Source organism: Heloderma suspectum, chromosome 11 (genome assembly GCF_057233095.1).
Source record: "Heloderma suspectum isolate Gila_16-S chromosome 11, 16-S_ref, whole genome shotgun sequence".
NCBI classification, from domain to species: Eukaryota; Metazoa; Chordata; class Lepidosauria; order Squamata; family Helodermatidae; genus Heloderma; species Heloderma suspectum.
The window spans coordinates 23,407,828-23,420,022 of record NC_139468.1 but is presented as its reverse complement, the minus strand read 5'-3'; the positions used below and the strand labels follow the sequence as shown (position 1 = coordinate 23,420,022).

The following is a 12,195-nucleotide window of genomic DNA, read 5'->3' as shown; positions in this document are numbered from 1 at the left end:
TAGCAATACTGACCGGGTTCACACAACATGACAACCTATTGTAGGTTGTTGTCTGAAACAACACACGGTAGATTGTCGTGTCATCTGAACCTGGACTGCTTCCTGCAGGGTGGCTTATTTTTGGCCAACAAGCCACCCTGACAATCCATGGCTTGTTCTTGGGGTTGTTTAACCCACAGTGGGTTGGCCAAACCTGCAGAGTCAACTCATCATGGTATGTGGCGATCTGGCATTGAGCCACTCACCAAGAGTGGGGAAAAAAACCCTGACACTCTTTCTGAGCAATCTCAGCTGTGCTTCAGTGACACCCCATCCCAAACAGCACTTTGGAGGAGCTGTTACTCCTTTGCCAACCCCTTTTAAAAAAAATTGGGGGGCCCACTTTTGCACAAATGGGGCCAGAATATGCCCCAGGAATGTACTAAAATGTCTTCATAATTTTTAAAATTATTATTATTATTATTATTATTATTATTTTGTTGGGCTTTTGCAGTTACCTGAGTGTGCATTTGAAGCTGTCAAAAATATATATAGCCTTGCCTATTGCCTTGTATGTTTCAGCTGTCAGAGGGGATGAACTGCAGAATGAAACTTACAAGAGGAGACTCATATAAGCTGATTTGACAGCCGTTGACAAGTCGGGAAAAGGGGACCAGATCGTTCCCTTAGCAAGGTGTTCCCCAGGGTTTTCAGCATTGAACTGACACTTGGGGGTTCCCTACTTCCATTCCACACTTCCACAAGTCTCCAGCAAGTCCTTTTTTTCATTTCTTTTTTTGAGAAATCGAGGGTCTACCCCCTTTTCATGTTTCCCAGTAACTCTGGTAGTAACTGCTCTGAATTACAATAAAACAAATAAGAAGCCTAAAAACAGCAGAGCAAACAAAACACTGGGCAGCATAACTCTTTAAAATGCCTGGGCGTATAAGTATGTTTTAACCTGGCACCAAAGTGACAGCAGCATCAGTACCAGTCAAGCTTCAACATGGAGGGCAACTATGACGTACAGCATAGAAAGCTGCCTTATACTGAGTCAGAGGCTTGGTCCATTTAGCCCAGTATTGTTTATACAGGCTGGCAGTGTCTCTCCAAGTTTCCTGCAGGAGTTTTTTCCAGAGCATGGATAACTGTAACTAGGTTATCTCTGTCCAGATAGGATTGTAGTTGATACATCAGCTATATGATAAAAGGTGTTCCATCCCACCAAGGCCAGCTGTGCCTCCAGTGACACTGCTGGATCCAAGACCGTCCCCAAACTACAATCTGATCCTTTACAGGGAGTGCAGCCCACTCCAAAACAGGTTGAATAACATTCACTGGGCGGAAGCGCTACCCACTAACAGTACCTTCATCTTAACTGGATTGAGTCTCAGTTTATTGGTCCTCATCCAGTCCATTCTCACACCAGGCACTGACTCAGAACATCCACTGTTATTTACAGCATCTATACAGCCTTTAGCCAAAAAGGCTCCCAAAGCAGCTTACAGAACTAAGCAGCATGACAGTCCCTGCCCTCGGGCTGACAATCTAAAGTATACTTCCAAGGATATGTCCATATTTGAGAGCCAGTATGGTGTTTGGAGAGCCAGTATGGAGTAGTGGTTAGAGTGTTGGGCTGGGACTTGGGAGATCTGAGTTCTAGTCCCCACTCGGCCATGAAATTAACTGGGTGACTTTGGGCCAGTCATCAACTCTCAGCCTAACCTACCTCACAGGGTTGTTGTGAGGGTAAAATGGAGACAAGGAGGCTGCCTTGGGTTCCTTGCAAGGGGGGGGGGGAGGTGGGATATAAATGTTATAAATAAAATAAATATGAATCAGACCTTTGGTCCATCTGTGCTGTTACTGCTTGAGACTAAAATGGGATGCCAGAGATTAAACATGTGACCTTCTACATGCAAACAATGTGTTCTGACACTGAGCTATGGCTCTTCCCTATTATGTGTAGTTAGGGTTAGGGTAACTCAACTGAATAGAGGCACATTGTGCTAGACAATGGTTTGGGTTGATACGCAAGCCAGTGAGATGCAATACGAGATATAATATATCATTAATTAGTTCCTCCTCTTTTGGAAATGCTTTCCACAAAGACAACAATGCCCACTGTGGCTTTTTGGCAGTCTTTCACAAATGGTGGAGCACACACATAACCTGCCGAAACATTTTTTCATGTCATTATCTGAGACTTTAAGGAACGATGCATGAAAGAACAAGGAAATTCCCCAGGGTATTGAATCACCCTCCCACTGGAAATAGCTCAGCTTGCATTACATACACAGAGGAAACCTCATACTTCATAATGAACAATCTCATGAGGGTCCTTTTAGTGACAAAGAAGTCCAGGCATGATATAATTTTAATTGTTAGTCACCACGTTGGCTAGTATTTTTCCAAATGTTTTAGTCACTCACTGCATGGTTGCACTTCTCCACTACTGTGCAAGTGAACAATAGTGCATAATTATCCAGGAGGGTGAATGATGAGTATTTTGGGGGCAAGCATTTTGTGAGCAGCAGAAACTATTGTTGGTGAGAGGTATGTAACGGTTTTGATTGTGTGTCTATTGGGAAAGGGTAGATTAAAAATCCAAATGTAACCAGTTAAACTCTGTCTGTTTGTAGTAAGAAGACAGGGCAGTTGCAACCCAACATGTGTAAATGAGGGTGGGCAAGGGAACGGCAGACCAGAACAAATGGACAGTGCAAAGGAATTGTACTGTAAAGCAATGTGAACCAACACTGTTGAAAATCCAGTTAGTCTGAGTCAGCTTTCCTCAACCTGGTGCCCTTCAGATATTTTGGACTTCAGTCCACATTAGCCCCCAGCCTGCTTCAGTTGTGCCATCCAGATGTTTCAGGAGTAATCTGAAACATCTGAATGGCACACAGTTGGGAAGGCTGATCTAAGTTCTGACAGCAACACAGCTTGAGCCTTTTGCCTTTGATCAACTGTGGACATCAGGCTTTACAAAATGACTTCCTCTCTTCTCCTTAAAGAATTAAAAGCAGCGATTGAAGAAATATTGCCCATCCTGAAGGAAGAAAATGTGGCAGTCTATTACTTAAGTAGGACGTCCAGCACGGAGGGGGTAGACAGTTTTGTGGACAAAATGGATGCTGCTTCAGATGAGCCCGTTCCAGTGTCTTGGAGATCAAATGTCACAGTTAAAAGTCCTGCTCTGTACATTTATACATCTGGGACTACAGGTATAGTAAAATTCTGTATACCGGGTATTTGTTTATTTAGAAGCAGGCTGTCAACTGATTAAGGAACATTTACAGTGCAATCTTATACATGCATACCCGAACTGTTGAGTTCAATGAGACTCACTCCCAGGTAACTATGCATAGGATTACAGCCTTTGTATATTAACTGCCTGGTTTTAAAATATTTTATGATGAAATTTAATTGGATTTTGCAAAATTTCAGTGAAGTTTTTGAAGATCTTGAGGGAAAGGACAGTTTCCCACAAGTAACTTGCAATTTGCAAAACACAGTCAGCTGCCATACTGTATGAAGCAACTGAGTAGGCATCTGATGTTAGTTTGCAAACAAAAGCATATGTGGGTTCAATAAGCTGCTCTATTAAAGAGAGCAAGGTTGTGTTATCCAGGCAAAGCCATTCTAAAAACAGTGTATGCTGCTATAATTCAAAAGAAACTGAATTTTCAAGTGGAAGGGCTTTCTCCCAGGAAAGGTGCATACAATTGCCAAAAGCGGGTAACTGAGATTATACTAATACCCTGTACATCCATGTCCAAATGCTGGAAATGCTTTTTGTCTGAATTCACGTCTTCTTTTCCTTTTAATGGTGATGAGTACCAAGTTGGTTTTGAAAATATTGATACTCTAGGCCAGCTAGGGGTGGAGAACTTCAAGCTTGGGGGCCAAATTCAGCCCCCTGAGGGTCTCCAGAATTCCCCTCCTCCTGGCTCCAACCCCCTTTCCCCCAACCACTGATCATGTGGTGGTTTCCTAGCTTTTGTGCAGTTTTCCTCCCCCTATTCTAAAGGTTGAAATGCCACTCCTAAGGCTTAGTTATTGGCAGTAGGAGATTTAAGCTAAAATATGCTGGCATTTTTGGTCCCACTGCTCGGCCCTGCCCACCACTGGAATGCAGCCCCCAAGAGCTTCTCTAAAATGGAATTCATCCATCAAGCTGAAAGGGGTTCAACACCCTGGCACTAGGCAGCTGTTCACATTAGTACTTTCAAGTCAGCTTTGTCAGTTCCCCGACATCAGTGTGAACTTGTTCTCAGCTAAGTCTGGACTCGCATCTTCTTCCATTTGTGTGTGTGTGTGTGTGTGTGTGTGTGTGTGTCCCTGCACACAGAAAAACAAGCATTTAACGGAGAAGGATTTGAAGTTTGTCTTCTCCCTGACCTCCTAGTTTTCTCTGTTAGGACTCTTCTCCCTGACAGGGAGTTTGTTTGTTTTTAATATGGAGGCATTTATTTATTTTTTTGTAAAGTGTTCATGGTACAGCAGATGAATTGCTATGTAAAGGGTTGTCTGACGTTTAGTGAAAACTATTGCAGTAGGTCTGTAGAAGTCACTGTCTGTGAGCTTCTCTACATTAAGCACAAAACCCGCATCCTTACCTGGGCTTTCTGCTTTCGGTTTTTTTGCGGGTTTATGATGGGCTCCTTTACACAGCAGACACGTGGTTTGAATTGAGGAAAGTCCTTCCTCAGCAAGTTCTATATGTTTCTATGTGTTTCTGTTAACAGCCCCTAGATAGCACTGTCATTATAGAGCATTATAGCACTATGCCCTCATTTCACACAGCGGATAGCTCAGAATAACGTCCCTTTTCACATTATCTCTGATCTTTTTGAAAGGGAAATAAATGGGGAAAAGTGCGGGAGACATCCCGGACGTTGATGACATTGTGTAAAGTGTGCTAACTTCTGTGAGTGACCAGTCATGACCATGCAATAAATGGCTCATGTAGAGAAGCTCTGTATCTTTCTTTAAAGAAAAAGCATGTATTATAGGAAGTTAACCAATGTTCTCTTCACTTAGGTCTCCCGAAAGCTGCGCTGATTACCCATGAACGAACATTATTAGCTTGTGGTCTGGCAATGGCCAGTGGCATTACCTCAGAGGACATTATCTATACTGCTTTACCACTGTATCACAGTTCTGCCCTCTTGCTTGGGCTACACGGCTGCATCATGCAAGGTAGGCGGGCTTTATGAGACAAATAACACTGGTTTCTTCTGGGATGAGACTGCTGTAGCATGATCACTCAGGTAACAGAAACTGAGTTGAGTCCAGCGGTGTGGTAGGACATCTTTAGTTGCAGGCACTCATCAGACAGCCTCCATAGCCATGCCCAATGGTGTAATGGGGCCAGGGCTCACAGGGTTGAAGGCTGGGACTTTCTGATTAGCAAGGATGCTGATGTCATTTGCCACCCCCTCAGGCTGCCCTGTTTGTTCCCTCCCAGCTTAGCTACAATCTTCACAGTTTCGGAGGGAAATGAATTTCCCTAGCAACAATATATTGTTCCTTGCTGTCATGCAAAATATTTTTGGGTGGCTTGGTCTTGAAAGGGCAATTAAGACACATTAGCTTTACAAAAGACCTGCTTCTGGTGGAGGTGAAAACTGCTAGAACTGGTCAGTGCCAATCCTATGCATGTTTAAACAGGAAAAAATCCTAAACTCCCAGCGTGCCCCAGCCAGCTATGTGAAACAAGCATAGGATTGTGCCCTTAGTTGACATGGGTCAACACAGGTGCCTGTATTTTGGGATTGTACTTGGGGGTGTGGCTACGGGGGCTGTCATGCTGTGTACTTAAAATGTACTGTTACATCACTGGCCATGCCCCCCACCCCAGTGGAGTCCCAAAATTCAGACTGCTGTGTTGATCCATATCAAATTTATGTATAAATGCAATTTCCAGGCAGGGACTAGATGAACATCTATGAGCTGATCTACCCATTATACAGAACTGAGATGATGGAATGAGAATTAGCACAGCCATCTCCTTGATGTTTTTAAGTTAATACAAACAGAGGGCACTTTACATAAGGGAGCCTTCAAAAATGTGGACCTCCATTCTGAAGCTGTCCAGACCAGAATTCTAGGACGTCATCCTGTACATCGTGTAGACAGGCTCTCATTCAAAAAGGACAGTTCCTCAGTATAAATCTATTAGAATCCAACTCCTCTTTCTCCTTTACTTATAGGTGCTACTCTAGCATTGCGTTCCAAATTTTCTGCTTCCCAGTTTTGGGATGACTGTAGAAAATACAATGTCACTGTCATACAGTACATTGGAGAAGTGCTTCGTTATTTATGCCATATGCCCAAGGTAATGACTTTCTCTGGCCTATTGTTTTCTCCTTGTACAGATATTGTTTGAATTGTTTTTATTAATGCCTGATTTTTAAAATTAATTCATAGGCTGCTTGTAGCACTGTTGGCCTGTTTTGCACATAACACTAACTCATGGTTTATTTAACCTATGGCTTGTTGCACTACCCGGAGTTTGTCTGGCAGATGATCAAACAAAGTGTGATTTGTTTTCTCAATCCCTAGGTTGTTTCTTTTCCTCCTCCTCGGCCGACTCCCTCCCTATACCCAAATGCTTTTGTGGCACTGTAGTACTGGCATGTAGAACCACTGGATTTTTTTTTTACCACTGTTGCCCACTGACTTTGTGTCCTGGCGAAACAACCCATGAACAACCCATGGTTTTGGATTCACATATAACAACAACCCATGGTTTAAACAACCCAAAGTTTGCAACCCAACAATAAACCACGGGTTCTCGTTCTGTGTTGTTGTTCTTGGTGGTGGTGGCAGCGATTGTGTTTTAATTTTAAAAACATTTTATTGACATTTTATCTCTGGGTTGTTCATAGTTAACAAGCCATGGTTTGTTAGCATGGCCATGTTCACACATCACCACAACCCAGAATTCAATATCCTATACTAGGGCTTAGCGTTTTGTGCAAACCAGGCCATTGACTTCTGTAAGAAATAACCTCTCTGTCTTTTCTGTTCATTAGCTTGAATGGATCACTTTATTTCTGTTTCTCTGATGGGGAACTCTGTTCTACGTCTTCTAAGAGGGAGAAGACTTGCTCAAAGTCACCCACTGAGTCTATGGGTGTGCAGGTTATACCTGTCCAACCTGTGACCCGCCAAGCCAAATGTAACTGCACCAGCCATTCATGGCAACCCATCAGGGACTTGATATACTTCCTGTGTTTTGTTGGGCGGGGAAGTTGCTTTCTGTCCAAGACTGAGAAACAAAAGGGTTGTCAACCGTCTGGCAGGCTGCAATCCATGACAGGTGGCCTGCATTCAGCTTGGAGGATCACAAGTTATGCAAGTCTGGATTAAACCCAGTTGTCATGGGCTCAGATTGAAGTGTTATGAGCACTGAAGTACACTTAGTTTCTGTAAATAATAAACTTGAACAATTTCAGTCTAAGAATAGCGAATGTACATTTTGAGTCTGTCAGCTGCAGTTTGCACTGTAGGAGGGGGCTGAAATCTTCCAGGAAAATTAAATAATTAACTAATTATACTTTTAAACCACCAAATAACCTCTGGGCAGTGCACAATACCTTAAAAACATAAAATACAAACAGTAAAACAATGAATAAAACAGCACATAATAAAACCAAGATAAAATCAGCAAAGCATAAATACAGTCCAGTAGGTAAAACCAGCATCAATTAGAGTGCAAGTGACCTCAAAGCATTAGAAGCTGTTCTTTAAATGCCTGGGAGAACAAAAAGTTCTTCACTTGGTGCTGAAAAGACCATAACATAGTCTCTGGTATCTTCTGTGTAAGAACACCTGTTGGTGCAATGCCAGTGGAGGTAGCTCTACTGTTGCTCCTGCCACCACTCTGTGCATTGCAAGAGAGACAGAGAGCATGGAACATAGCAGACCAAAGCCCTATTCAGGCTTAGTGCCTGAATAGGGTACAGTAACACAAGTAAGGGGCATGGGGCTGTGCATGCACTGGCCATGACTCCAGCATCTGCACACATGTAAGCCCCTGATCTCCCTGTGTTGAATGGGAATTCTACTTGTGTTTGCTTGAATGTGAGTAAACATCTCCATGTGACCAGAAACCCTGCTTTATCTGAATTCCTGAATGGCTAAGGGTTCAACTCAAGTTCAAGCAAAAGTGAGTAAAAGCCCCCTTCATACATCCCCACTCAACCTGGAAAGGTTGGGGACATTGGGGCAGTACTGATGTGTGTGGCCCTATCCTACTTATATGTGTTCATCTATTCCAGGCTTCCCCAACCTGGTCCAGATGTGTTGGCCTGCAACTCCCAATGGCCATGCTGGCTTGGAACGGTGGGAACAGAATACATCTGGACGGCACCTGGTTGGGGAGGGTTGCTGCACCATATTCAGGAATAATGACTGAATAGGGCTCAAATACCACCTTTGTTAATTCAGTGGCCTAATCCTACTTCAGATTTGCACAGTGGGTGAGAGGGTAAAGCATGACAAGTGTCAAAGACCATAGACTCAGCATTGTAATTGAAACAACTCGTTTAGTTTATTGATTCACAGTGCCTGAAAATTGTGTTATCTTCATATAGAAAATGTTTTTACCTTGAAGACAACATTTGTATTTCCATAATATTCTAAGTGGTCAGAGAAGGTCCACTACAGATGTAATCAACAAAGCAATATAAATGGTTTAAGGACAGCATAGGAATTGCCCCCAAGTGCCCTCCCTGGTGCTGTAGAGCCCATTCTGCTCCCTGGTATACTATATACCAGGGAACATTTATCTTCATATAACATTTTCTATATGAAGATAACACAATTTTCAGGCACTTGATGAAACCAGTTCAACGTCGGCTAGAGCAAGTCCCGAAGCACAGATGACCGAACATGCTCTAGAGCACATCATCATGCCTATTGTGCGGCGGTGCAGGCAGCAAAGAAGGCTTACTTTGCTGCCTCCATTGTGTCCTTAAGTAACCATCCAGTGGCGCTCTTTTGGGTGGTCTGGGGGCTGTTAAGACTCTCCCCAGAGAATGGGGCCCTGGTCTCCTCAAGGACCCACTGTGACCTTTTTGCATCGCACTTTGAGGGCAAAACCGCTTGTCTCCACAGCGGACTTGATGCTGTTGTTAGCGCAGTTCTGGTCGAGGTGCCTGACGCCACCATCTGCCTGATTTTGTGGGATCGGTTTTAGTTGTTGTGGCCTGATGATGTAGACAAGGTACTTGCAGCAATGTGACTGACCACATGCCCTCTCAATCCTTGCCCCTCCTGGCTAATAAAAGCTAGTCGAGGGCGTATGACTGGGTGGGTCCAGGGTGTGGTGAATGCTTCCCTTTGGGAAGGGGTGGTCCATGCTGTCCTTATGGAGACAATAGCATGACCACTCCTGAAGAAGCCCACTCTGGACCCAATGGTATTAGACAACTACCGCCCAGTTGCAAATACCCCATTCTTAGGGGAGGTTCTGGAGAGGGTATTGACAGAACAACTTCAGGTGCTCTTGGAGGATACTGACTAACTAGACCCATTTCAATCTGGGCTTCATCCTGGCTACAGGACTGAATCAGCCTTGGTCGCCCTGATGGATGACCCTTATCGAGAGAGGGACAGGAGGAGTGCAGCCCTGTTAATCCTGCTCGATCTCTCATCGGCTTTTGATATCGACCATGGTTTCCTCCTGGATCAACTACATGGGATGGGTATCGGAGGCACTGTGTTATAGCAGTCCTGGTCCTACCTGCGGGGCTGACTTCAGTTGGTCTGCTCTGTGTAGGAGTACCATTGGATACTGCCCTTGGACTCCTCTTTTAAAAAAAATGAATAAAAGGGATCCTGAAGCTCTTTTTATATTGATCAGAGATGGGATCATCTGTTTTGCAGTTTTGCAGAGTGGTTAAGATGCTGAACTGCAGACCGGAAGGTCGGCAGGACAGCAGTTCGAGACCCAAGTGCTGCATGACGGAGTGAGCTCCCGTTTTCAGTCCCAGCTTCTGCCAACCTAGCAGTTCAAAGGCAAGAAATTGCAAGTAGATAAATAGGTGCCGCTTCGGTGGGAAAGGTAACAGCGTTCCGTGCACCTCGGTGTTCAGTCATGCCGGCCACATGACCACGGAAGCGTCTTCGGACAGCGCTGGCTCTTCCGCTTAGAAATGGAGATGGGCACCACACCCTAGAGTCGGACACAACTGGTTGGGGACACCTTTACCTTTTTAGTCAAAATAAACTATTCCCAGTGGGTTGGATGCAGATTTAGTCATACTTCGACTAAACAGAACTTAAGATAACTTAGTCATGATTAACTTAAGTCCCATTAATTTCCATGGGTTGCCTCCAAGTGGGACTACATCTGGTCTCATCCAGGAATTATAAGGGTGGGGATTTCTAGACACATACACATGGGGCTGTGATCCAGCTGCCCAGTGACAGCAGCAGGATCTATTGCTTAGCCTGGTTTGGGGAATAAGCAAATTCTAGTGGACTACACAGGCATTAGCAAGGTCAGAATACAGTAAGACTTTTCATAGGTTGGGAGCAGTCAACAGAGGACAGGAGCGGAGACACAGAAAATGCAGCAGCTATCTTCCTATCTAGCACAACCTATCTAGTGCAACTTCTTGCTCATGAAAGTTGTCATTGCAACTTTTATCCCATGCTACTCCAAGCAGATCACTTGTGTGAGTAGCTCAGCCTTGCAGATGAATCCACAAAAAGCTGCTAGCCCACACAAAAGAAGTGTTGCTAGCTTGCTTGGCCACTTGAGCTAATCATTTGTGGTGCATTGAAGGCCAGAAAGAGAAAAAGAACCCAGTGTTCCCTGGCTTACAAAATCGTTCCTGCTTAGCTACTATCTGCGATCACACATTTACTATACATGACCAAGGCCAAGACAAGAGGAATATCACATCCAAAATGACAAATAACTGGGAAATAAAAAATAAAAAAGAGTAACATATATGCAGTATGGTGTGGACTCCACACTCCTGGCTTTTCCAACATATCAACAAAGTTTGCTCTTCTTTTCTTTGCTGTTAGTGCAAACATCAGGTAGTTCCCGCATCCAGGTCTAACAGCAAATAACAGACTGTTTCTACATCTGAAGCAAATTCATGAGATACTAGCTATAAATGTAACTCTAATGCCACTGAACACTGCTGGGAGTTGTAGTCCAAAACATCTGGAGGGCACCACATTGGGGAAGGTCGCATAGGATATTGATAGCATGCTTTTCTTTATATCGCCACAAGTAAAAGAGAATTCAGTCTTAATTAAAAAAGAATAAATGTATGTAGGTCTATGACCATAATACAAATTTGATTTGCTTATGACTTAGAAAACATGAGCTGAACACTTCCTTATTTAGATGAACCCTCCTTAGGGGTGGTACTAATTGAACATTTAAGTTTTCCAATTAATATGCAATTAAACTGAACGGGTGAATGTTTTCACCTGCTTCGGTCTATTTGGCTACAAACCAAACAGAAACAAATGGTTCCAGTAACCCTCTGAGAAATCAAGGAAAAGTCTTTAGAGCCTGTTTCTGGAAGGAAGACCTAGGGTACTTCCAGGCAAGGTTTTTATCTTGCAATCACCCTGCTCAGTCACAGAATTTTATTGGAGTGGGGAGTCCAGATGATGTCATCTTCCATTTGTAACTCTCCTGTGTTTTCCCACTGCTTCTTCCATCTTTTTTCTTTCTACAAAAAATCCATGAATGAGAAAAAGATAGAATAGCTGCTCGATGTTTTCTGATAGATGGCACAAGGAGCCGTCTGTCTGGAAACACCCCTAGAGTCATGTAATTTTAGACCTTGAGTCACGTGACTGTCACTGGTGAAAGTGTTAATATTTATTTATTTATTTATTTATTACATTTATATCGCGCCTTTTTTCCTCCAAGGAACTCAAGGTGGCGTACATAATCCTCCTCCTCCTCCATTTTATCCTCACAACAACAACCCTGTGAGGTAGGTTGGGCTGAGAGTCTGTGACTGGCCCAAAGTCACCCAGTGAGCTTCCATGGCCAAGTGGGGACTAGAACCTCCGCGGATCTCCCGACTCCTAGTCCAGCACTCTAGCCACTACACCATGCTGGCTCTCTTAACGGATCTATTCCAAGTGGGCAGAGAGCTAAAGAACAGGGGAAACTTCCCTAGCATTTAATCACTTGTATCACATCTCAAGACAGGTTTCTGTATA

General features: G+C 43.7%; 1 protein-coding gene across 1 annotated transcript in view; it reads left to right on the top strand.

The window, feature by feature from the left end:
- The window catches only part of SLC27A2 (solute carrier family 27 member 2), a 35,562-nt gene that overhangs the window by 4,505 nt on the left and 18,862 nt on the right, over positions 1-12,195 (top strand). Inside the window, exons 2-4 of the mRNA XM_084816428.1 lie at positions 2,997-3,206; positions 5,026-5,184; positions 6,198-6,322. Of these exons, the coding sequence (XP_084672554.1) occupies positions 2,997-3,206; positions 5,026-5,184; positions 6,198-6,322 (494 nt within the window). The remainder of the gene's footprint in view (positions 1-2,996; positions 3,207-5,025; positions 5,185-6,197; positions 6,323-12,195) is intronic.